This window comes from Equus caballus, chromosome 23 (genome assembly GCF_041296265.1).
Source record: "Equus caballus isolate H_3958 breed thoroughbred chromosome 23, TB-T2T, whole genome shotgun sequence".
Taxonomy (NCBI): Eukaryota; Metazoa; Chordata; class Mammalia; order Perissodactyla; family Equidae; genus Equus; species Equus caballus.
In genome coordinates this window covers 67,984,301-68,011,656 of record NC_091706.1, presented here as the reverse complement: position 1 = coordinate 68,011,656, position 27,356 = coordinate 67,984,301, and the positions used below count along the sequence as shown (strand labels likewise).

The 27,356-nt window shown below is 46.2% G+C and overlaps 1 protein-coding gene across 29 annotated transcripts in view; it reads left to right on the top strand.

Annotated features, from left to right (window-relative positions):
* WNK2 (WNK lysine deficient protein kinase 2) overlaps positions 1-27,356 on the top strand; it is a 116,061-nt gene that overhangs the window by 65,925 nt on the left and 22,780 nt on the right. For 20 of the 29 annotated variants that reach the window (XR_011431148.1, XM_070248173.1, XM_070248171.1 and 17 more), the window contains 4 exons: positions 19,156-19,979; positions 20,266-20,335; positions 22,711-22,799; positions 22,895-23,586. Coding sequence is in view for 28 of the 29 variants with exons in the window: in XM_070248173.1 (XP_070104274.1) it covers positions 19,156-19,979; positions 20,266-20,335; positions 22,711-22,799; positions 22,895-23,586 (1,675 nt within the window). In the remaining variant the exon portion in view is untranslated. The remainder of the gene's footprint in view (positions 1-19,155; positions 19,980-20,265; positions 20,336-22,710; positions 22,800-22,894; positions 23,587-27,356) is intronic. The other 9 variants (XM_070248172.1, XM_070248170.1, XM_070248168.1 and 6 more) reach the window with 1 other exon arrangement.

Below are 27,356 nucleotides of genomic sequence, written 5' to 3'. Positions count from 1 at the left end.
CAAATGCTTTCCCTGGTAAATTCTATGAAACATTTGAAAAAGTAACTAACACCAATTCTACAAAATCTCTTCCAGATAATAGAAAGAGCACTTCTCACACTGTTTTATGAGGCCAGCATTGCCCTGATATAAAAACCAGACAAAGACAGTGCCCAAAAAGAGAATGACAGACCAAAATCTCTCATGGATGTAGAGGGAAAAAATTCTGAATAAAATATTAAGTCAAATCCAGCAATATATAAAAAGTGCAATACACTGTGACAAAGTGGAGTGTATCCTGGGAAGGCAATATTAAAAAATCAATTAATCCACCATATTAATATCATTGGGGATTTCTCTTCCTTACAAAGGGAAAAACATCGTATCAGCTGATACAGAAAAAGCATCAGCTGTTGACAAAATCCAACATCCATTCATGATAAAATTGCTCAGCAAACTAGGAAGACAGGGGAACTTTCTCAGCCTGATAAGGGGCATCTACAGAAAACAGCTAACATCATATTTAGTGGTGAAAAGCCAAATGTGTTCCCTCTGAGACTGGGACCGAGGCATGGATGTCACTCTCTCCGTTCCTATTGAATACTGAACTAGAAATCTTAGCCATATTCCAGAGGGATGAGAAACAGAAATAAAAGCCATGTGGATTGAAAAGGAAGAATTAAAATTGTGTGTCTGTTTGCAGATAATGTGATTTTATATGGAGAAAATCACAAGGAAACTAAACAAACAACTCCTAGAACCAATAAGTGAATTTAACAAGATCACAGGATACAAGGTCAACCCACACAAATAAGTTTATATTTCTATTTGCTGATAGTGAATATATGAAAACTAAAATATCGAAAGAATATAATTTACGTTAGCTCCCCCCCCAAAAAGATACGTAGCTATAAATTTAACGAAACATACACAGAATCTGTATGCTGAAAACTACAAAATACTGATGAAATGAATCAAAGATGACCTAAATAAATGGAGAAACATACTGTTTTCATGGATTGGAAGACTCAACATAGTAAAAATGTCAGTTCTGCCCAAGGCGATCCATAGATTTAATGAAATATCGATAACAATTCAAGCAGGATATTTTTGCTGATCTAGACAAGCTGACTCTAAAATTAGTATGGAAATGCAAAGATCATTGAAATAGCAAATCAGTTTTTAAAAAGGAGAATCAAGTGGGAGGGACCACACTACCCAATATTAAGACTTATCATGTTACAGTGATCTGGACACTGTGGTATTGGCAGAGAGACTGGCACATAGATAAACGGAACAGAAAAGAGAGCCTAGAAACAGACCCATGCAAATAGGGCCATTTGGTTTTTTGACAAAGGTGCAAAACAGCTCAGTGTCTTTTCAATAACTGGTTTTGGAGCGGTTGGTCATCCATGTGCAATAATTGAACTCTGACTTAGGTCTGACATCTTATACAAAAATTAATTCAAAATGCATCATATATCCAAATGTAAAATGTAACGTTGGAGAAAAATCTTTGTTTCCTGTGCCAAGGAGTTCTTAGACCTGACACCAAGAGCATGATCCATAAAAGAAGAAAGTGGATAAATCAGACATCATCAAAATAAAAGTATTTTGCTCTGCGAAAACCATTGTCAAGAGAATGAAAAGACATGGTACTAGGAGAAAATAATTGCAAATCACATATTCAACATAGTATTTGTTCCCAAAATATATAAAGAATTCTCAAAACTAAATGGTAAGAAAACAACTCAATTAAAAAAGGGACAATGGACTTAACAGACACTTCACCAAAGAGAATATAAGGGTGGCAGCACGTGAAACAGCATTCAACATTACTGACTACCAGAGATGTGCAAATTAAAGCCACAGTGAAGGGTCACCACACACTGGTAGGGTGGCTAAACTGACAGTGTCAAGTCTTGGTATGGTGGGGAACAACTCCATCTGTCATAAATTGCTAGTGGGGATGCAAAATGGTATGGCTATTCTGAAAACAGGTTGGCGTTTTTAAAATAAAAGATACACTTACTATATGACACAACAATTTCTCTCCTCAATGTTTACCCTAGAGAAATGACAGCCATGTTCACTCAAACACCTATTTATGAATGCTCCTGGCAGCTCTACTCATAATTGCCTAATTGCCCAAGTTGGAAACAACCCAAATATCCTGCAGCAGGTGAATGGACAAACAAACTGTGATGCCTTGAAAAAGAAACAAACTGTTGATGCATGCAACAACGCGAGTGTACCTCAAAGGAAGACTGAGTGAAAGAAGCCAGTCTCAACAGGCTACGTACTGTATAATCCTATTTGTAATGACATTCTTAAAAAAGCGACAGTGATAGAGGACAGGAGCAGTGTCTGACAGGGGTTAGGGGTGGGGGCAGACTGTGACCATAAAGGGATACACACGGGAGTCTTTTTTTTGGGTGATGGAGTTGTTCTGTATCTTGATTGTGATAGTAATTATATGGATATATGTGTGTTAAAATTCTTTGAACTCTACACCTGAAGAAAATGTCCATCTTATAGTATGATAATTTAGAAAGTAAAAAAAGAAAAAGTTTACATATATTGAAAAAATATATAACCAGGGAGATAATGAGGCAAGATAGCATGAAAGAAAAGCAGCAGCGACAACAGACAATCAAAGGGACCTTCAGACTTTTGCTTTAGGCCAAGATGGGTGATAGGCAATGGATTTCTCCTCCCTCAGAAGACAACCAAAAAATGCAAAATATATGAAACAATGTTTATCAGACTTTGAACATAAGGCAATGAAGGACATTGATCCCTGCAAGACTGAAAAGACTCTGATCCTCTCAGCTGACTGCCCTGAGGAAGTTTCCACACCACAGAGCAGGGAGGAGGGACCCAGGTGGAGCTCAGCTGACTCCCTGTGGAGAGGAGGCCGGCCTGAGAGTTGGGAGACCTGGGGGCAGGAGTTTGCTGGGTGGAGTTCTGGAGAGAAGACGGCGGCACAAAGAGAAAAGTCTGGAGAGGGGCAGAGGATTCCCCTTGATTATTTTGCAGAGCGCTGTGTGTGAGGAAACCAGGCAATGCCAGGAAATGAACCATTCCCAGGAATTAGAGGGAACAGTACTAGGACTCCTACAGGCCTGGAAATGTCTCTTCCCACGAGTTAGCTAGAAAGCCTTACAATTCAAGGGACATTGGGAGAGTCCAGAGAAGGGCCTTGCCTCCATCAGGACAATAGTTAGCCCTAGACTGAATGTTCTCGTCCCGCCTAACGAATCTTAAGAGCAAGAACCGAAAAGAGAAGGCCAGAGTAGCTTAACTGCGTCCCACAGCAGAGAGCGTTTATAAGAATACAAATTCATCCAGCACCCACGAAGGTTAATTTTACATCGTCTGAAATCCAGGCAGAATTACCAGTCAGGAAAATATGAGAAAAATTCCACATTCTAACCAACCCCTAGCAGACATGTTGTTAGAAATAACAGACAAGCACATTAAGACAGTTGCTGCAACTATATTCCATGTGCTCAAAAAGCTATAGGAAAGGGATATATTTCACCATATTGATAAACTAGAAAACAATCTATATGATCATCACAGTAAATGTGGAAAAGGCGTTTGACAAAATTCAACAAGTATAAACATCCTCAGCAAACTTGGAATAGAAGGGAGCTTCCTCAACTTGACCAAGAGAATGTACAAGTCCTACAGCTGACATCATACTCACTGGTGAAAGACTGGCAGCTTCCCCCAAATCGGGAGGAAGACAAGGATGTTGCCATCACGGCCTCCAATCGTCATTATACTGGAGGTTGTAGGCAGTGCAAGAAGTCAAGAAAGGGGAATAAAAGACATCTAGGTTGGAAACAAAGAACTAAAATTGTCTTTATTCATAGACAATGTGATAGTGAAGAAGGACCACTGGAATCTCCACAAAAGATCCTGGAACCAGTAAGTGAGCTGGATTGTAGGATGCAAAATCAATGTGCAAACTCTATGGTCTTTCAATATACTAGCAACAATCAAAAATTGAGATTTAAAACAGCTATTCTTTACAATATATGAACAATTTAGAGCTAAACCTGATATCCGTAAGACCCGTCCAGTGAAAACTAAAAGACAGTGCAGACGGAAACTGAAGAGGACCTAAACCAGCACCTCTTCATCAGTGAGAAGACACCATGTTCTTCCAGTGTTAACTCTGCCTCACTGGATCGAGAAAGTCTGTGCAGCTGCCATCAGAATCCCAGAACTCTTTTTGTAGCAATTGAGAAGCTGACTGAATTTCATTGAAAATGCAAAGGACATTGGAATTTGGGAATAGGAGAACTAAATTGGAATGCTAACACTAGCTAACTTCAAGAATTATTGTAAAACGATAAGAATCAAGGCAGTGTGGTATTGGTGTAAATATGGGCAAATAGATCAGTGAAAGAGAGTGAGGAAATAGATCCATACACAGAGAGACACTTAATTTTTTTTATAAACACACAAAGGACATTCAGTGAAGAAAGGACAATTTTTTCAGTCTTGGAATAGTTGGTCATATGTATGTCAATCCATACTTAACACTGTGTGCTGAAATCAACTCAAAATGGGATGTGGATCTGAACGTAAAACTGAAAACTGTGAAACTTACAGTAGAAAACATAGAAGAAAGTTTGTGTGGTCTTGGGTTAGACAGAGGTTTCTTAGAGCACCAGTACATGATCTGCAAAAGAAAAAAGTTGGTGAATTGAATTTCATCAAATTTAAAATGTCTACTCTTTGAGAAACTAAAGGAATGGAAAGAGAAGCTGGAGACTAGGAGAAAATATTTGAAAACCATATATGTAATAATAATAAACTTCATATTATCCAGATAACATGAGAAACTCTCAAAATGCAATGATAAGAAAATAAACAAGCTAACAAAAATATTTATACAGACACTTCACCTAAGATATGTGGGTACCAAATGAGTATGTGGAGAGAGAGTTATTCAGTAGAGAAATGCAAATTAAAACCACAATGAGATATCACTATTGCACACCAATTAAAATAGCTAAAACTTAAAACACCAAGTGTTGGTGAGGATTTGAAACTCTTATACGCTGGTTCAACCACTTTGGAAAACGGTTTGGTAATTTCTTTTAAAAATAAATGTACAACTAGCGTAGGATCCAGTCATTCCACTCCTAGGTACGTATCCAAGAGAAATGACAGCAGATGTCCATACAAAGGCACATACAGGACGTTCCTAGCAGCTTTATTTATAATAGCCCAAACCTGGCACCAGCCCAGGTGTCCATCAGCAGGTGAGCAGAAGAACACGTTGTGGTTTATCCGTACAATGTAACTCTGCTCTGCAATAACAGGAATAAACTGTTGATGTTCAGTACAGCATGGAGGATTCTCAAAATAATTACGCTGGATGGAAGAAGCCAGACAAAAAAGAATGCATGCTATATGATCACGTTTACGTAAAAGACTAGAAAATGCAGATTAATCTGTGAGGCCAGAACACAGATCAGTAGTTGTGTGAGAATGAGGTATGGCAGGAGAGAAGGAGGGAGGGATGGATTATATGATTCATGAAAAAATATCTGGGAGAATGGTGGATATATTCATTATTGATTTTGGTGAAAGTTTTACTTATATACCTGTGTCAAAACTTAGAAAACTGTACACTTTAAATATGTACAATTTAGTGCATATCAATTATACCTCAACAAACTGATTAAAAACCAAACACTAGTATTAAGGAAAGCAGATTCTCAGGGGTCCAGATAGTGGAGTTACGAGACAGATGTTACTGTGTCTGCTTACCCTGTTAAAAGAGAAAAATGGTTAGATGATTTTTTTTTCTTCTTTTTGGTGAGGAAGATTGGCCCTGAGCTAACGTGTTGCCAATCTTCCTCTTTCTGCTTGAGGAAGAGTGGCCCTAAGCTAACATCTGTGCTAGTTCTTCCTCTATTTTGTATGTGGGGCACCACCACAGCATGGCTTGATGAGCAGTGTGTAGGGCTGTACCTGGGATCCAATCCTGCGAACCCTGGGCTGCCAAAGTGGAGCATGCAAACTTAATCACTATGCCACCAGACCAGCCCTAGAGTGATTTTCTGCCAAAGAATTGGAAACTATATGAAAAGAAATTAAGTGGAAATTCTAGAACTGAGAAATTCAATAGTTACAATAAAGATTGTGCTGGATGGTTTGTACATGGCTAAAGAGAGAATTAGCAAACTGAAAGGTAACTCAAAAGAAAATATTTATGGTAAAATAAGGATATTGAAAATGATGGAAAATACAAAAGAGGAGCTAGGAAACACAGGAGTTGCCATGAGGTGGTCAAACATATGATACCCAAACATATGGAGTCCCAGAAAGCAGAAGGATGAGACAAAATCAAGTTTGAGGAGAGTTGAAAGGCATTAAGGCAAAATTCAAGAAACCCTCCAAACTCTGAGAGAGAGAAGGACTACATGTAAATGTGTCGTGGTGAAAGTACTGAAAACCAGTGGCACACAGAAGAATGTGAAGCATGCTGGGGAAAAAGCAGGTGCCTTTAAAGGAGCAGCTCCCGTCTCAGGAGGTGCCGTGTTTACTGCTGAGAGCTAAAGGAAATGAGTGCCAGCTCGAGTCTCCACCCAGTGATGGGATCTTACACAAGTGAAGAAGACGTAAAGACCAACGGGACTCGTCACCTGCCCATCTTGACTGAAGAGACAGTAGAGGGGATATTTTTAGGCAAAAGAACAGTGACCCCAGATGGAAGAAGGTCAGAAATGCGAGAGGGTATAAAAGTAAGAGGAATTATAAATACATGGGTAGGTCTAAAAGAATGTTGACTGATAAAAACATAATGTTTTCTGAGATTTGAAATATATTTGTTCTGTTAAAATACATGAAAGGAAGGGCATATTCATCAAGGGGAGGGAATTCTACTCATAGGGCCCACAGGTTCTTGCGTTGTTGGGGAAGAGAGCCAAAATCAAGAAAGCGTGTTGTCTCTGGAATCTCCTGTGAGGACTGAATTAGCACGTAACTCCCCACTCGCAGTGGAGGGGTGAAGTGGGGAAGAAGTCTTTAAAAACAAAAGGCAAGGGAACGAGATGAACACTTAGAAAGTCATTAGCAAGATGGTAGTTTTAGCCCAAATAGATCAGTAATTAAATTAAATGTAAATGAACCAAATATCAAAGGTCAAATGTGAAAAAAAGAGAACAAACCAATAACAAACTAAGACATAAGACTATGAAAGATTAAAAGTAAAGAAAGGGAAAAAGATAGAGCATGCTAACTAACCTACGCAACTAATCTAATACTAACTAGCCTAATGCTAACCTAAAGAAAGCAAGTGGAGATCTTTTTATATCAGACAAAGTAGACTGTAAGGCACAAACATAATGGTGAAAAGTTCAGCTCTCTGGGAAGACAGAATAATTCTGTGTTTGCGTGTCTTTAATAAAAGCGTCAAAATATATAAAGCATGAATTAACAGAACTAAATGAAGAAATAGAGAAATCCACAATCATCATGGGAGTTTTAACCTTTAAACCAGAAAGACAAAAATCAATAAAGATATAAAGGATTTCAGTAATAAAATTAGCAGTCTTGTTCTGTGTGTAGAACACCCAGCAGTTGAAGAATACACATTTTTTTCAAGTCCACATGGAAAATTTTTAAATTAGCCATATGCAGGACGTAAAGCAAATTTCAGTGAATTTCAAAGGATCAAAATCATTCAATGCACGTTCTCTAACATGCATCTCCTAGTTGGAAGTAAGCTAGAATTTAAAAACAAGAAGATACATAAAAAGACTCCGCACATTTGACAGTTAAGAAATGCATTTATAATATCCCATGAAGCAAAGAAATTATAATGGAAATTAAGAAAACATTCTGAACGATAATACGACAATCATGCAAATAACAATATTACTTATCAAAACTTGTGGGATGCAGCTACCGCTATGTTTTGCAGAAACTTTTCAGCCTTAAATGCATATGTTAGAAAGGCAAAAAGGCTAAAAATCAATAATCAAAGTATATCCACTGAAAAAGTTAGAAAGAGAAGAGAAAATTGAACGCAAGTAAAGAGAAGGGAGGAAATAAGACAGCTAAGAGCATGAATTAATGAAGTATAAGAAAAACATAGAATAGAGTATCAACAGAGCTTCAGGCTGGTTCTTTGAAACGGCTAATAGAATTGGTAAGCCCCTGGGGAGACTGATTACAGAAGAGAGAAGGCACGATCAATATCAGGATGAAAAAGAGGGACATCATGACAATCTAACATTGAGGGAAAGATGAGTATATTATGTGTAACTCCATGCAGATAAGTTTGAAAACTTAACATGGATGATGTCCTAGAGAGACAGACTTAGCAAACTTACGTAAGAAGAAACAGAAAACCTGCAAACTGCTGTAAACATTTAAAAAATTGAATCAGTAATTAAAACCATTTTCACACTTAATAACCCTTTGTGGTGTGAGATTACTGGAACAGCTCAGCGTCCAGCCTTCCAGGTTCAAGTGCAGGCAGAAAAGAGAATTCTCTCTTTTCAGAGGGATTCAGAAGCTCTGGGCCTGACTCCGCCACCCAGGAGTCATAGCCATCTCTAAAGCAATCACACAGCCAGGTGACTGCAGTGCACAGACCAACTCGCGCCCCGGTTACGTGCACATAACTGGAGTCGAAAGTAGGGGCAGCTGTTCCATGGGGGAAATTCAGGCTGCCGTCACACAATGAGGGGGGATGGATGCTGCAGAGTCATTACTGACAAATGTTCGTGATAGTGAGAAAGGTGGACTGACGCAAATGTTGGAAAAGAGGTGAAGCTTGTCAAGAGCAAGGGAAAGGACAAAAGGAGTTCATGTGGGGAGTGGAGAACTCTGCCGAGGTTAAAAGACAGAGGGAAAGAGACCCCTCAGAAGACAAGAGGAGGACTGACTTCACCAAGATGACAGAGTAGGAGATACCAGCCTTCGTCCCCCCACAAAAAACACAACTAGACATCTATCCATAAATGGAAACAGCCCTGGCAGGGCAAAGAGTCCAATTAAGAAGATGTGACAGCATGGAGCAAAAACAGAATAACTGCACGAAAAGGACTGCTGGGGAGGTTGGCTTAGCTGAGATGTCAGGAGATGACCGGTCATAGAAACAAAGAAGAGTCGGGATCTGTGTCTGCCATGTGGCAGGTGCCATCGAGGTCCCGAATGGCCTGCCCTACAGGGGACCCCATCAACCTTTTCTGCTGAGGACTTCCACAGCCCCACAGCAGCCGTGGGCTCCCCACAGCTTTCACTGCAGAGAACCCCAGTGTGCTATTTGGCATAGACCCCAGTGGCCTTCTCCTCAGAAGGCATTGGCGGCTTTGCCATCGAGGTAGCCAACAGCCATTGCTGACACAGAGCCCCCCATGGAGGGAGATGCTGCTGTGGTGCTTCCCTGGGCCCAGGATTGCCAGCTTCCCTGCCCCCTGCTGTGTGTACCCCAGACCCCAGGGCCCTGGCTGCTCCAGGTGCACCCATGCTCCAGACCCTGGCTCCAGGGAAGCTCTGCACTCACACCCGAGACATTGGAGCTCCCACTGCTGTGGGCTAGCCAGCGCCTTAGGACCTGGAGCCATCATGCCTCTGTGAGCACCTGCACTCCAGACCTCTGCTCCGTCTCTGCATCATGGGCACCTTCACATCAGATGCCAGTGCTACCACCATCACAAGGGTGTCCACAAGCTGGACCTGGAGCCAAGAAGGATCCCCTCAGCCACGACATCCCCCTTGGCAGAGAAGGAGATCTGGAGGTGCCCAGCAGCCTTTGCCCCTGAAGACCCTAACAGTCCTCACAGCTGCTGCAGACAGCTGCACTTGAGGACCCCGACATCTTTGCCAGTGCTGACCTCAGCTGCAGGAACTGCACAGACACCTCCCTGCTGGGCCTGCCCTGCAGCTGGAACTACCACATCCCGCCCAGGTGAAATCCCGGCACCACATGCAGGCAGAGGTCTTTTTCCACCAAACCAGTCTGTAAAGTCAGGAAGAGATGACTGCTCCATCAAATGCACACCCGTGAACACAAGGCTACCTAAAGCACCAAAAAAGCAGGGAAACGTGACACCACCAAAGGAACACAGTGATTTTCCAGTAACTGACCCCAAAGAATTGAAGGTCTACAGATTGTCAAAGAATTCAAAATAATTGTTTTAAGGAAGCTTGGTGAACTACAAGAAAACACATGTAGACAACTCGATAAAATTAGGAAAACAATATACGAAAAAAACAAGAAGTTCGACAGAGAAATGGAAATCATAAGAAGAACCCAGCAAATTCTGAAGGTGGAGAATTCAATAAATGAAATGAAAAATGCAGTAGAGAGTTTCAACAGCAGACGTGATCAAGCAGAAGAAAGAACCTGTGAACTTGAAGACAGGTCATTTGAAATTATCCAGTAATAGGAGAAAAAAGAATGAAAGGGTGGAGGAAGTCTATGTGAATTATGAGTCACCATCAAGCAAGTAATATTTGCACTGTAGGAGTCCCAGAAGGAGAAGAGAGAGAGAAAGGGCAGAAAGCTTATTTAAGAAAACCCCAAATCTAAGAAGAGATATGCACATCCAGGGATATGAATCTCATAGGTCTCCATACAGATTCAAGCCAAACAAGACTTCACTGAGACACGTTATAATAAAACTATCAAAAATCAAAGAAAGAGTATTTTGAACAGCAGGAGGAAAAAAGCCCTCATTTTATACAAGGGAACACTCAAAAGACTTTCATCAGATTTCTCAGCATAAACCTCGGAGGCCAGAAGAGAGTGGGATGATGATATTTCAAAATGCTGAAAAAAAACAGCCAACTAAGAATGCTTTAACTAGCAAACTTGTCTTTCAGAAATGCAGGAGAAATAAAGACTTTCCCAGACAAACAAAAGCTGAGGGTTTCATGACCACTAGACCCACCTTACAAGAAATGCTAATAGGAGTTCTTCAAGCTGAAATGAAAGGATGCTAATTAGTAACATGAAAACGCTTGGAAGTGTAAAACTCATTGGTAAAGATGAGTAGATAGTCATTCAGAATATTATGATGGTTGGTGCGTAATCACTTGACTCTAGCATAAAAGTTAAAAGACAAAAGTATTAAAAATAACTACAGTTACAATAGCTTTTTAGTGGATACACAATATAAAAAGATGTAAATTGACATCAAAACATTAAATATGTGTGGGGGAAGTAAAAGTGTAGTTTTTGTATGTGATTGATGTTGTTGGCTTAAAATAGACTTTGATAACTCTTTCAATGTAAGCCTCATGGTAATCACAAAGCAATTACCTATAATAGATACACAAAAGATAAAGTGAAAGGAAACAAAGTGTAACACTACAGAAAGTCATCAAATTACAGAGGAAGACAGCGAGAGAGGAAGAAAGAAACAGGAACTGCAAAACAGCCAGAAAACAATGAACAAGATGGCATTAGTACTTCCTTACCTGTCAGTAATTACTTTAAATGTAAATGGGTTAAGTTCTTCAGTCAAAAGATTTAATGTGGCTAAATGGATTTAAAAAAAAAGACAAAACTATATGCTGCCAACAAGATACTCGCTTCAACTTTAATGACACGCATATGCTGAAAGTGAAGGGTGGAAAAAGATACTCCGTGCCACTGGAAACCAAAAGAGAGCAAAGGGTAGCTATATTAATATAAGACAAAATAGACAGTAAGTCAAAATATGTAACAAGACAAAGCAGGTCATTACATAATGATAAAGGGGATAATTCATCAAGAGGATATAACAATTGTAAATATATATGCATCCAATATTGGAGCAACAAAATATGAAGCAAACATTAACAGATTTGCAGGCAGAAATAGACAGCAGTGCACTACTTCACTCTCAGCAATGGATGGATCATCCAGCCAGAGAATCAATGAGGAAATATTGGACTTGAATGACACTTCAGAATAAATGGACCTAACAGACATATAAAGAACGTTCCACTCAAAAGCAGCAGAATACACATTCTCCCCAAGTGCACACGGAACATTCCCCAGGATAGATCATGTGTTAGATCGGAAAACAAGTCAACAAATTTAAGAAGATTGAAATCACATCAAATTATCTTTTCTGACCACATGGTAAGAAACTAGAAATTAATAATGGACGGAAAGCTGGAAAATGTACAAATACTTGAAAATTAAACAACACACTTCTGAACAACCAGTGGGTGAAAGAAGAAATCAAATGGGAAATTAAAAAATATTTTGAAACAGGAAAATGGAAACACAACGTATCAAAATTTATGAGATGCAGCAAAAGCAGTTTTAAGAGGAAAGTTTCTAGCAATAAAAGCCTACACTAAGAAACGAGAAAACTCTTAAATAAAAACAACCTAATTCACACCTTGATGAACTGGAAAAAGAACAAACTAAGCCCAAAGTTAGCAGGAGGAAGGAAACAAAAAGATCAGACTGGAAATAAATTAAATACAGACTAGAAAAACAATAGAAAAGATAGACAAAACTAAGAGCTAGTTTTTTTGAAAAGGTACACAAAATTGACAAAGACTAAGAAAAGAAGAGAGGACTCAAATAAGTAAAATCATAATTGAAAGATGAGACATTACAACTGCTACATAGTAATGCAAAGAATCATGAGAGACTACCATGGATAACTATGTACCAACATATTAGATAACTTAGGAGAAATGGATAAATTCCTAGAAACATATAACCTACCAAGTCTGAATTGTGAAGAAATAGCAAATCAGAATGGACCCATAACTAGTAAGGAGATTAAAATGGTAATCAAAAATCTTCCGACAAAGAAAAGTCCAGGACCAGATAGCTTCACTGGTGAATTCTACCCAACATTTAAAGAAGCATTACCACCAGTCTTTCTCAAACTCTCCCCAAAAAACTGAAGAAGAGGGAATGCTTCCAAGCTCGTTTTACCAGGCCAGCATTATCCCGATAACAAAGCCAGATAAAGACGTCACAAGAAAAGAAAAGTAAAGGCTGATATCCCTGATGAATATACACGCAAAAATTCTCAACAAAATATAGCAAACTGAGTTCAATAGCACATTAAAAGAATCATACTCCAGGATCATGTGAGGTTTATTCCTGAGATGCAAGGATGGTTCAGCATCTCCAAATCAATCAGTGTGATACACCACATTAACGAAATGAAGGATAAAATCATATGATCATCTCAATAGATGCAGAAAAAGCATTTGACAATTCAACATTTTTTCATGGTAAAAAATCTCAACAAATAAGGTGTAAAAGGAAGGTACCTTAATGTATTAAAGGCCATATATGACAAGCCCACAGCTAACATTGTGCTCAATGGTGAGAAGCTAAAGGTTTTTCCTCTTAGATCAGGAACAAGACAAGGATGCCCAGTCTTACCACTTTTATTCAACATCATCCTGGAAGTCCTAGCCAGAGCAATTAGGTAGGAAAAAGAAATAAAAGTCATCCAAATGAGAAAGGAAGAATAACATTGTTGCAGATGACAGGATCATATATATATAGAAAACCCTAGAAGATTCCACCAAAGAACCCTTAGAACTAATAAACAAACTCAGTGAAGGTGCAGGATACAAAATCAACGTGCAAAAATCAGTTGCTTTCCTATACGCTAACAGCAGACTATCTGAAACATAAATTAAGAAAACAGTCTCATTTACAATAGCATCAAAACAATAACATACTTAGAAATAAATTTCACCAGGGAGATGAAAGACCTGTACACTGAAAACTGTGAGATATTGATGAAAGAGAATGAAATAAATAGAAAGATATCCCATGTTCTTGGATCAGAAGAATTAATATTGTTAAAATGTCCATACTATCCAAAGCCATCTACAGATTCAATGCCATCTCTATCAAAATTCCAATGGCATCTTTCACAGAAATAGACAAAACAATTCTAAAGTTTATATGGAATCAGAAAAGACCCCAAATAGCAAAGCAATCTTGAGAAGGAACAAAGCTAGAGGCATCTCATTTCCTGATTTCAAAGTATATTACAAAGGTATAGTAAAAAAGTATGGTACTAGTGTAAAAATGAAGCATAGATCAGTGGAACAGAATTGAGAGCCACTAAATAAACTCATGCATATAGAGTCAGCTAATCTATGATGGGGAGCCAAGCACAGTTAGTAGGTAAAGGACAGCCTCTTCAATAAATGGTTCTGGGAAAACTGGATATTCACAAGCAGAAAAATGAAACTGGACCCTGTCTCACACCACTCACAAAAATCAACTCAAAATGGATCAAAGACTTAAACCTAAGACCTGAAACTGTAAAACTCCCAGAAGGAAACAGGGAAGAACTCCTTGAGATCAGTCTTGGCAATGGTTTCTTGGATATGGCACCAAAAGCACAGGAAATAAAAAAACAAGTGGGACTACAAACTAAAAAGCTTCTGCATGGCAAAGGAAACAGTCAAAAAAAACGAAAAGGCAACCTACTGAATGGGAGAAAGTATTTGCAAACTATATATCTGATAAGGGGTTAATATCCAAAATATATAAGGAACTCACACAACAGCAAAAAACCCCAAATATTCCAATCAAAAAGTGAGCAGAGGAACTGAATAGACGTTTTTCCAAAGAAGACATGTAAATGACCAACAGGTATGTGAAAAGGTGCTCAGTATCACTAACATCAGGGAAATGCAAATCCCAACCACAATGAGATGAGACCTCACACCTGTGAGGATGGCTATAAAAAAATGTGGTATATACACAATGGAATATTATTCAGCCGTAAAAAGAAGGAAATCCTGCCATTTGTGACAACATGGATGAATGTGTAGCTCATTATGCTCAGTGAAATAAGCCAGTCAGAGAAAGGCAAATACTGTATGATCTCACTTTGGGTGGAATTTGGGGGAAAAAAAAGCTGGTCTCATAGAACCACAGAGTGAAATGGTGGTTTCCAGAAGTACCAATTAAAGGAGAAGCTTATGATTGTTTCAGTAGATTGAGAACGGCATTTGATAAAGTTCGACATCCACTAATGACTTTAAATAATAGAAACATAGATATAGAAGTCAATGTGTTTAATCTTTCAAAGGATATCTGTTTAAGAAATAACAGCAACTATCTTCAATGGTGCTTTGTTGAATGCTTTCTCTAAGGACACCCATTATCCCCACTTGTTTTCCATGTCCTGCTGGGGGTCCTGGAGAGTGGATGCGGATAGTGCATCTTAGTACATAAGATGTAAGGAAGGATGGGAGGGAGAGAGGCAGCGAGGGAGGGGGAAGAGGACGAGAAGGGAGAAAGGAATAGTGAAAAGAGAAAGAACGTGGTAGGACTGAGAGCCACCGCTCAGACAGTGAGGTTGGGGCTTCTGGGATGGCACCAGCAGCATTCTCGTTTGCGCCATCCAGGTGAACCCAGTCTCTAGCTGAGCTTAGGAGCCGGTGCGCTGGGCATTGTCTGTAAGTGTTTCAGGAGGTGTCATGGCGGCACAGTAGCTTTAGTTTTTTTTTGAAGAAAACGCCATTCATCTCAAAATGAGGTTTTCCAAAGCAAATTTCTGCCTGTTTGAGTTGGTGCCAACTTGAGAGGCGGCCTTCTGTTATCTGTCCCAGTATCCACCACTGTATCTGTGGAGGTAAGTATGCAGTGCACGCCATGTGGGAGACGCTCAGAGCCGATGATGATTCTGACTTTCAGTGTGACCCCATATTGAGGCTGAAGGAGAGGTGGTGTTCCTTGTAACATTACTACTCCTTATTGAAAATTTGGACACAACAAGGTAAGTATGTTTTACTAAGTAGCCCTTGCTCTAAAATTATTGTTTTGGGACAAATTATGATTCTTTCCAAGAAATATGTTAAGACATTTCCCATCTTGTGGTAGAAATTATTGTGGGTTTTTGGGTAATAATATAATTTTGTTTTTATCTCTTTTTAATGGCATTTAAATAATTATTGTTTTTAAAAGCTGTAAGGATTCGAAAGGAGGAAATATACTATCACTGTTTGTTAAGTGACTATATACATAGAAATTTCAGTTTACAGATAAATTATTAGAATTAATTGAGTTTAGTGAGGTAGGTAGATACAAAATTCAATTAGCTCTTTGCCAGCAATAGTTGGAAAACTAGAAATTTTGAAAATTTCCATTTATATTAACATAGTAATACCAAATAATCAAATAGGGATGAATCTAACAAAAAATATGGAAGTCCTCTCTACCCAGAACCATACAACTCTGAGAGAAATTTAAAAGGAAATGAGTGGGAAGGTAGATACCCTGTTCATGGATCAGAAGATTCGGTGTTGCAAACGTTACTTCTCCCCGGATGGATCCCAGTTAAAATTCTGACAATATTTTAATGGGCATTGACAAGCTGAAATACAATATTTGTGGAAATGCAAAGGCCAGGAAAAACCAAGACCCTCTGGGGGCTGGCTGCGGTCCTGCTGAGTGTCGTGACTGATGGTGGCAACATGACCCTGGAACAAGTGTCCATCGAACAGGGCAGTGAAGGAGCCAGAGCAGGCCTGAGTCTCGATTGACAAGAAAGCTCTGACCGCGGAATGGTGGGGACAGGAGAGTCTTTTAAAGAAAGAGTTGGGATGACAGGCTGTCCACTGGGGGAAAAGTGACCTTGCTTCTACCCTCATACTGTAAACAGAGCTCCTTACAAGTGGATTGTACATCTCGATGTCAAAGTGATGAAGGAAGACATCCTTATGACCCTGGTGCAGAGCAGACACAATGATGTTCACAAAGGACACGGAAGGAAAGCCTAGCTAAGATTCGGTTAAATTTGATAGCATTAAAGCTGAGAACTGTTGTTCATCAAAAGACCCCACTGAGCAAACAGGCAGATCACAGAGTGAGAGAAGATGCTCACAGTGCAGGTGGTTCTCATCCGGCACGCCTGCAGAACAGCCACAGATCAGAGGAAAAGAACGCAGCTCCCCAGGAAAGCAGGGGTGTCTGCCAGACCACCATAAGAAAAGGCACCAGGGAAATGCAGATGAAAACACCTCACACCTGTCAGGATGGCTGTTATCAAAAAGGAGGTAAGTGCTGGCGAGCATGTGGAGAAAAGGAAACCATTGTGCACTGTTGGTGGAAATGCAAAGTGGTGCAGCCACTATGAAAAACAGTATGGAGCTTCCTCAAAAAATTAAAAGTAGAAAAACCATACAACCCAGCTATCCCACTCTGGGTATTTATTTGAAGGAAACAAAATCACTATCTTTTTTTTTTTTTCACTGAGGAAGATTTTCTCTGGGCTAACATCTGTGCCAATCTTCCAATGTTTTTTAGTATGTGGGCCACCAGCACAGTATGGCCGCCAACAGCAGTGTAGGTCTGTGCCCGGGAACCATACCTGGGCCGCCAAAGCAGAGCATGCTAAACTTAACCACTAGGCCACCAGGGCTGGCCCCAAAATCACTGTCTTGAAGAGCTGTCTGCACCCCCATGTTGACTGCAGCATTATTGACAGTAGCCAAGATATGGAAACAACTTGTGTCCATTGATGGATGAATGGATAAAGAAGATGTGTATATACATACAGTGGAACATTATTTAAAAAGGAAGGAAATTCTGACACCTGCTACAACATGGATGAACCTTGAGGACAGTGCTCAGTGAGATAAGCCAGTTATAAAAGGACAGATAGTGTGTGATTCCACTTCTGTGAGGGACCTACAGGAGTCAGACTCAGAGATGCAGAGAGTGGAGGGTGGTTGCCCGGGGGCGGGGGGGGGGGGGTTTGCTGATCAATGGTATCGAGTTTCAGTTGTGTGGGATGAAAGGGTTCTAGAAGCCTGCTGTGCAACAGCGTGCCTGCAGTTGACTGTACTGTATTGTGCACTTAACATTTTGTTGAGAGGGTAGATCTCCTGTTGAGTCTTCTTACCACAATAAAACAAACAACAAAGTCACGTGAAGATCACATTACACCCCAGGATGACTCAGGGAAGGTAAGAACCCCCAGGGGTGCTCAGAGGCTGCTCTGGGAGGGGAGCCCGTCAGCACCCTCTCCTGAAGGCTGGAGCTCCTGGGTGCAGACCCAGCTGATCGCACAGGCACACCCTCGCTTGTGTGTTTGTGTTAGTGATGTTCTGAAGTGGCAGCAAGCCAGTGCACACCAGCTGCACGATGGCTCCTGAGTCGTGGGAGAGTGGTGGGGCGAACCAGTCTACAGACACGCAACGTGGATGCCTCTCCTGGGTGCAATGGTGAGAGAAGCCAGACGGGAAAGGATGGACATGGTATGAGTCCACCGATGCAGAATTCAAAATCAGGCACAACTGGACTCAGTGTGCAGAGCACGTGCTCGCAGGGCAGCCACGTGAGAACAAGCGTTGTGAGAGTCAGGGTCCCTTTGCCGGGGGAGGGACAGCACGAGGCAGTCTGGGGTCCTGGCACTCTCTCCCCTACTTTTTTTTTGGTAAGCTTTTCATTTTTGTTTTATGCATTTTGTTTGTAGTTTTAAAAAGACAAAGCTGTGTCTTTTTTTTTAAAGTGGGCTCAAAGGCCAAGTAAGTCTGGGAACCCCAGCCCCCTGCATCCTCCACTTGCTGTGCCCAGTCCGAGTGCATGGAGGCTCTGACGGGGCTGGGGGTCATGTGTGGAGCTGTGTCCCATTGCTGGGTTCCCAGGTCTCTCCCCTGAGGGCCCTTTTCTAGGCCTGCAGGACGCGGGTGCTCTGAGCGGCTGACCTCACCAAGCGTGGCATCTGGCTCAGGGGGTTCCTGCTCACTCTGGGCAGGGAGTATGTATGCTTGCTCGTTAGACCCCCGAGTTGTAAAAGCTCATTTTACAATGTTGTGGAACGGCTGGTGCAATGGACACCAGGGCCAGGAGCTCACCTGGCGGGTGGGGGCCTGGACGGACAGGCAGACAGGTGGCAGGTTACAGCTGATGGTTATGCTGTAGAACAGTCAGAATGGTGGGGGTTGGGGGGAGTGGGTGCTAGCTCATATGAAGGGGCCGCTGCCGGCTCAGAGGCCTGAGGTGGGAATCAGGGCCTCGGCAGACCCGTGGAGGCATCCCAGATAGGCCAGCGCACGCGTGCAGCCGGCGTCAGAGAAGAGGAGAGAAGACCAGCGTGCGGGCTGCCGCTGGCTCACAGAAGACCTCTTTTTGGCCAGCAAAGTGCCAGGTGATCAGGACCAGAGTAGACCGGTACAGAGGCTTCTTCCCGTTTCTTCTAGATTCAGCACCCTGTAAAGACCAGCTGTCCTTGAAGGACACACCGGGCTTCCCCGCCGGTCCGCAGCTTCTGAGCCAAGCAGGCCCAAGGGACGCCCCTGGTGGCGCACCAGCCCCTTTGGTGCCATCTTCCCCTCCCGTGACTACTGTGCCCCAGGACGCGGCCACACCAACAGCCAGCCCCAAGCCAGTACCAGCAACGGGGTCTGCCGTGCAGGCAGGGGGCCCAGGGACCCTTCAGGGGCTGGCCAGCGAGCGCGAGACCCTTCAGCCTCTGGCAGAGACTCATGACGCCCAGCCTGCTGCACAGCCCCTTGGCGTGGGCCGAGGGCCTTGTGCCCCACCTCCAGAGGCTCCCCGCCTCCCCACAGGTCTGGGGGAGCCCGCCTCAGCCAGGGAGGCCAGCACCCAGGGGGAGCCCTTGCTGGCTCTGGCCCCCATGCCCAGCGTGCCCAGTGGAGGCCCTCAGCCCGGCCTGGGCCAGCCCCTACCCCTGCTCCCTGCTGCAGTGGGGGCCGTCAGCCTGGCCCCCACCCAGCTCCCCAGCCCCCCGCTGGGGCCCACCGCTCCGCCACCGCCGCCCTCGGCCTTGGAGTCGGACGGGGAGGGCCCGCCCCCCAGGGTAGGCTTTGTGGACAGCACCATCAAGAGCCTGGACGAGAAGCTGCGGACTCTGCTCTACCAGGAGCACGTGCCCACCTCCTCGGCCTCAGCTGGGACCCCCATGGAAGCAGGGGACCGAGACTTTGCTCTGGAGCCCCCGAGAGGGGACCGGCCCCAAGTAGAGGCCTCCGGGGGGGACGCAGCTGTGCCGCCCCAGCCTGTGGTGAGTAATGGCTTCGCCCAGGGGGCAGGGCCTGGACAGGTGTCCAGGCTGTGGCAGAGCCACCCCCCCAGTATGGGCCGGCCTGCTCTCAGACCCACACCCGACTCCCTGCACGTGGGGACTTGGGCATGCGTGTACAGGGTCGGGACCCGGCCAGGAGTGGCCGCATGCGTGGGTCGCCCAGGATGGGCCTGTGTGGAGTGGGCAGCGGGGGAGGATTCGCTCGTCAGCTGCACACGTGTCAGCGAGGGAGGCTCATGGCTCTTCCTCTCTGTTTCGTCCTCAGTTGGAAAAGTCAGAAACGGCCCCTGCACGAGGGACCACGTGGGAGCAGGTGGCGTCTTCACCAATGACAGGTAATGAGCCCTGGGTCACCAGCCCGACCTCCCATGCAGGAGGTGCCACCAGCTTTCCCTGCTCTGGAACGTTCTGCATCTCCACCCTGCGTCCCCCAGCATCTTGGGTGGGACTAGACGTGCAGGAGCTCGTCACGACACCTGAGTTAAAACCCACTGAGTTGTAGCACAAACCGTGTATTGACTCCCCAAGGAGAGAAAGTCCTCTGTGGAAGCAGGTGGAAGCCCTGTTGACTGGGTGACCGGGCGTGATCAGGGACTCTCCCGCCCCCACGTGCTCTCCACACATCCTGGTGGGCGTCCCCAGCCCCCCGTTTCTTTGGAAGATTATAAGATGCTTGTGGTGACTTTGCTCAGGGCCGTCCTGCAGGTCCTGAAGCAGATTTCCTCCTGGCTCCTGGGCGTTGTGCGTCTGTGGGAACTCACGCTGTGACTCTCGTTTCTTTACCTGACTGAACACTTGTGTCTTCCGCCCAAGGGAAGGGGTCTGACCTTCTGAGGTGTGGGTTCCTTCTCAGCTGGAGTTTCTTGGGAGATTAGCAAGATAAGAATCCAGGTGAGCGTCGTCACAGGACCCAGGGTGTGCGTCAGCGGCAGGCACAGCCCCCCAGGTTGCTGAATGAGGGAGTGAGATGCTGGACTCTGGCTGGACCCCTGGATGCTGCATTCGCTTGTAGATGCGGCACTTCAGAGGGCCGGGGGCAGCTGGCTCTGGAGTCAGACGCTGTAGCACCTGATATTAACCTGGGGAAGCTGCAGGTTGTGGGGTGAAGCAGGAGCTTGCCATGGAAGGGAGAAAGCAAGAGGTTGCACCTGACTGCTCACTCCGTCTCCTGGCTTCTATGTGTGAGACGTGCACCGTGGGCCCCTTGTGCTGCGACAGTAACTTCAAGTGTGGGAGCCACTCCAGAATCCGCTCCTAGGGTGCAGAGCTCGTGGGGGAACTCTAAGGAGACAGGCTCTGGTTTGGAGAAGACAGACTTTTCTGGCTGTCAGCTGTCCAGAAATAGGAGTGTGATTGGTAGTGAGCCCCCTGTCCCTGGAGGCATTCGAAGAGAGGTCAGATGCTCCTCACCCCAGGCATGTGAGGAGGGGTGTCAGGCATGGCCTGTGGGTGGGGATGCATGACAGGCAGGTCTGGGTCACCCCAGGAATCGGGGGGGCAGCTCGATCCCACAGCCTGGCTAGAGGCTCTGTGGGCCCATCATCGGCCACTGCAGCCTGTTGGTCCAGCTTGGGGCTGCCACGCAGCCCCGCCTGCCCACAGCTTTCTTTTGCCATGTGCGGGTCTCACTCAGGCCAGGGCTCCCACATATCAGCTCCTTCTGCTCTGTCATTTGCTCTTCAGAGCAGCCTTGGAAAGCTGGTCAGAAATAGCACGTGTCCCCCCTCTGTAGCGGGGGAAACTGAGGCAGCCTCACATGACATAGACCTTCCCTGGACACTAGAACAGCAGGGTTAGGAATCCCACACCCAGTCGCCCAGTCAACGGCGCTTTCACCCGTTTCCACAGAGGACTTTCTTTTCTTGGGGTGTGAACACACGGTTTGTGGTAAAACTCAGTGGGTTTTAACTCAGGCGACATGATGAGCTCCTGCATGTCTGGTCCCGCCCAAGATGCTGGGGGATGAGTGGTGGAGATGCAGAACGTTCCATGCACGTTGGGGGTGGCCCTGTTGTTCTGATCCTTCCAGGACCTACAAGACCTTTTTAACATAGTATGTCAGGGAGAGACAGGTGATAGAGATGGCAGGTGTGACAGGTGACACCATCAGGTGATAGGGATGGCCGGTGAGACAGGTGACACCATCAGGTGATAGGGATGGCCGGTGAGACAGGTGACACCATCAGGTGATAGGGATGGCCGGTGTGACAGGTGACACCATCAGGTGATAGGGATGGCCGGTGTGACAGGTGACGCCATCAGGTGATAGAGATGGCCGGTGTGACAAGTGACACCATCAGGTGATAGGGATGGCAGGTGCAGCAGGTGCAGCAGGTGACATCTTCAGGTGATAGAGATGGCAGGTGACACAGGTGACGCCATAGGGTGATAGAGATGGCAGGTGCGACAGGTGATACCGTCAGGTGACAGATGGCAGGTGCAAGAGGTGACACCATCAGGTGTGTAGAGGGCCTGGCTGTGCCTGAGGGACCTGAGTGGTGTGGGGTTAATACCTCCTCCGTTCCCTGGGTTCTAGGATGTCTCCTGTGAAGTGACTGGGCTAGGGTATTTTTAGTTTTCCTGGCTCCTGTGTGGGCATATGCAGCTCCTCCCTGCCCGCTGCCCTGCAACTGCAGTTCAGCTCGGCCCTGAGCCATTCCTGCCTTTATCCTCCGCACCAGCCTGAGTAACAATTTTGACATTCCTGCAGCAGAGTCGTCTTTGAGCAGCACGCCGGCTCCGCTGGGCCCTGACAGACGGCTGGTCTCAGATTTGCCTACCGGGCCCAGTGCCCCCCAGGTAGGAAGTTTTCTCAGATGTGATGCTTGGCCAGTTGGTGGGGTTTGCTCTCTCTGGTCTTCACGTGGAACCTCTTCCTTTCCCTGTTTCTCGAGGATGCCCCTGCTTCTGCCATCCCTGCACGTCTGCAGCCCACAGACCGGAGCGGTGGAGTCCTCGGGGAAACCTCAGCTGAGCCCATGCAGAGCTACTTGGGCACGATGGCAGAGGGCGGCCAGGCCAGCCACCCCCAGACGCATGGTGCCCTGGCCTCGGGGTCCCCTCGAAAGTGGCCAGTGCAGCAGGATGGCAGCTCGCCAGCCAAAACCGTGGGCCGGTTCTCAGTGGTCAGCACCCAGGACGAGTGGACCCTGGCCTCCCCGCACAGCCTGCGGTACTCAGCCCCGCCCGATGTGTACCTGGACGAGGCCCCCCACAGCCCCGATGTGAAGCTGGCCGTGCGGCGGGCGCAGACGGCCTCCTCCATTGAGGTCGGCGCGGGTGAGCCCGTGTCCAGTGACTCCGGGGATGAATGCCCACGCAGGAGGCCCCCTGTGCAGGAGCACGCCTCCCTTCCTGGCAGCACGGGTGGCATGGCCAGTGACTTCATGAAGAAGGCCACCGCCTTCCTGCATAGGTCCTCACGGGCTGACTCCCCAGGCCCCGAGACACCCAGCAGGACGGGCGTGAAGGTCCCCACCATCAGCGTGACCTCCTTCCACTCCCAGTCGTCCTACATCAGCAGTGACAACGACTCAGAGATCGAGGATGCTGACATCAGGAAGGAGCTGCAGAGTCTGCGAGAGAAGTAGGTCCTCTGGGTCGGAGTGGCAGGCCTGCACAGGGCCTGGGCCATGGTGTCAGGGTGGCGCCGGGCAGCTGAAGTCCAGGTGCTGCTTAGTCTCAGTGACGGGACTGAGGTGATGTCCCTGCTGTCAGTCAGCCTGGTCCTTGATCTCCAAGGGCTCAACTCCCTCCTCCTGTGGCCGTCCCCTCATCCTGTGGCTGTCCCATTCCCCTGTGGCCATACCCTCCCCCTCTGGCCGTGCCCCCCTCCTGTGGCCATCCCCCCCCTCCTCTGGCCGTCCCCTCCCCATCTGGCCCTCCCCTCCCCCTGTGGCCGTCCCCTCCTCCTGTGGCCGTCCCCTCCCCCTGTGGCCATCCCCCCCTCCTCTGGCCGTCCCCCCCTCCTCTGGCTGTCCCCTCCCCTCCCCTCTGGCCCTCAGCAGGACGGCCCTGGGGTGGCTCACTCTTCCCCAGCAATTATCACCTGCCTGCACTGTGGCTGGGGATGCTGAGATGCAGCTGCACCCTGAAGTCCCCCTCGATGCAGGAGACGCGATGTAGTTACTGAGGTTGCACAGGCCGGTGTCCTTGGGGAGGAGTGGCCGTGGGCTGAGAGCTCTTGTAATGGACCCGAAAATGGAGAGGCGCACGCCTCCGCTCCCCATGGTTTGCTCAGGGGCTGTTCATGTGTGGGGGAAGAGCGCCTCATAGCCCTCTTCCTGCCCCTGGCCCCTGCCCCTGTCCCTGGCCCAGCGGCACCGCTGTCTTGCCCCCAGCCACACTCACCCCTGGCCCCTGCCCTGCCCCTCAAGCCCCCCTCCACTCTCCTTCCGCAGGTGGTCAGGAGCCTCAGGAGACTTGCCGATGCTTATAGTCTCCTCCTCCTGGTGCTCTGCGACAGCTGAGGGCTGGGCCGGGGTGGCCATTGAGGCGCTTGGGTCCAGGGAAGGGGGGCATGAGGGGGACCCTTCCAGGGCAGAGGTGGGGCTCGCTGTGCACTCTCAAGGGGGTCATTCTAGGAGCCCACGGTCAGCAGGAGCAAAGGGGAATTGGGGGAGCAGGGACAGATGTGGCCACCTGCCACTGTGAGGGTTGCTATGGGGGCAGGAGGATGTGAGGGCAAGAAAAATCAGGGGGGAACTGCTCTGAGCTCTGAAGAGGGTGTGGCCCGAGATGGGGGTGTGGCCTGGAGGTGAAGGGGCAAGGCCTGAGATGGGGCGGGGCCTTGAGGTGAAGGAGCAGGGCTTGAGATGGGGCGGGGCCTGAAATGGGATAGGGCCTGAGATGGGGCGGGGCCTGGAGGTGAAGGGGTGGGGCCTGAGATGGGGCGGGGCGAAGGGGGAGGAGAGGGGGAGAAGCATCTCAAAGGAAAGGATTCTGTGAGGCAAGAAAGACGGAACTCAAGGATGAGAAGCCCAGGCTTTGCTGCTGGTAGGAGGGCCGTGCACCCCAGTGGAATGGGTGACCGTTTAGAAGGGGGTGGGAGATTTTGGACCTGAATTGAGGGGATTTGGTGCCACTCGATGGGAAGCAGGGTTGCTTGCAGCAGACCCTCTGGTTGCTGTGTGAGGACACAGGTGCCCATCAGCAGCACTGGGGTTCTGAGAACCCCAGGAGCCCCAAGTTTTGAGACGCCCACTGCAGCTCGCGGAGCAGGGTGGGAGGAGAGGCTGGGTCTCAGGGCAGGAGCCTTGGAGTGGGGTGTCTCCTGAGTTCTCCTGTGTCAAGAGCTCCCTGGCTGACCCAGGGTCCCACTCCCCTAGCTTTCACCTTGAAACAGCCCACCCTGTCGGAAGCGAATCTGGTGCAAGAGCAGTTTGCTGTTGTCACCTCAAAGTACGTTGACTGGTTGTTTTACTCACAAAATGAATCTGTTTGGAAAAAGCCAAAGAATGGCAATTCGGGATGTGTGTATTGCGGCAAACCACAGGCAAATCCAGCAAGCAAAGGAGAGGAATGTTGTTTCATACAGAAAAAGGAGCAAGAAGGAGGAAGTCGGGAGGGTTGTTTTCAAGGAAAGTCCGTTGCAGGGAAGCGAGAGTTCAGGGTGAGGAGGGTTCTCGTTGGCCGAGTTGCTGGGGTGGCCGATTTCCTCCAGGAGCTGCAGTGTACGTCTTTCCTCTTGGGGCCTCTAGTTGACCATTCTTTCCTGTTGATGATTCTTTTTCTTCTTTTTTTGTGAGGAAGATTGTCCCTGAGCTAACACCTGTGCCAGTCTTTCTCTATTTTTATGTGGGAAGCTGCCACAGCACAGCTTGATGATCAGTGCTAGGTTTGCACCTGGGATCTGAACCTGTGAACCCCAGGCTGCTGATGCAGAGCTCGCAAACTTAACCACTAAGTGCCACCGGGCCGGCCTCGATGGTTCTTCTTGTTGGAGTCTGTAACTAGCTATCTTCCTGAAACTGACCTCCAGTGGTACTGTGAGGGAGCTCCCCCTTCTGGCCTCCTGACTCCATTTTAAATGAGGTTTTCCTGTATTAATTTTCACCTTTTCCTTAGAGCAAGATCTTTCTCCAGGGGCTGGCCCCATGGCCGAGTGGTTAAGTTCGCGCGCTCCGCCGCAGGCGGCCCAGTGTTTCGTTGGTTCGAATCCTGGGCGCGGACATGGCACTGCTCATCAAACCACGCTGAGGTGGCGTCCCACATGCCACAACTAGAAGGACCCACAACGAAGAATATACAGCTATGACCGGGGGGCTTTGGGGAGAGAGAGGAAAAAATTTTTTAAAAAACCTAAAAAAAAAAAAATCTTTCTCCAAAAGCATCAGTGATCAGCAGTCAGGTTCTCTGCATGTAGTGGTTTGGTCCCTAGGTGCCAGAAAGGACCTTTTCTGGTCGTTGTGTCCCATGTTGGAAGGAAAGTACATGGGGGTTGAAAACCATTTAGGCCACTTTTGAGTAACAAGGAGGGTTAGGAGGGAGAACTCTCAGGCATTTCCCACCTAAAGTCTATATTTCTCCAGGATGTAGGCGTTGGAGATCACCTCAAAGTGCTGAGCCAGCATCTCCTTATTGGACACATCATTTTCACAAAAGGTTTGGCAGGCAACAAAATACAAAACTTAAAATAATTATACAAAACAGAATTAAAAGTAAAGTTACAATTCCAAATGTGTGATGGTCCTAAACTAGGAGCTCAAACCTGAAGGTAACCAGCTAAATAGAAGCTTGATGGGGTGGACCAATGAGAGAGTGGACACAGGATGGTAAATAGAGTACGAGCTCATCAAACAGAAAGAATTAACTGAGCACATTGTGAAGACACAGCACAGGAATAAACTTCAAACGATAGCTGATGACCTGTTTGCAGAAATAGCAAAAGCTTCGAAGATGTATTAAAACAGTATTGATAGCTCAGAAGAACTATTTGAGAACCAAACGTGTTATCAATAATAAAGCCTGTAAGGTTGCAAAGTTAGTGACCATGAATTTGGATAAGAACTCAGAGTCAGTTAACAGTCCAGGTGAAAGAAAGATTTCTGTGACTTATGAAAAGCAAAGGAAAAGATTAATTTGTATGGGGTCACGATGAAGCTGTTTCTGAAAGGCCATAATCAAAATGAGAGGTTTCCTTGTTTTGCAAGGGTTTGAGAAATGCAGACATGGGCATTGTCTTTCCACGAAAGAGAAAGAGAAGCGACAGTGAGAAAAGGGTATACTGGCCTGGTCCAGTCTTCTGGGGAAAGCTGTCTGTCTCAGATGTCAGCTGCTTCTCTTCCGAGTCAGCTTGATCTGGAGGCCCCCGGTGTTTATTCAGGACCAGAGGTCAGATGGAGCCTTCTCTAGCGG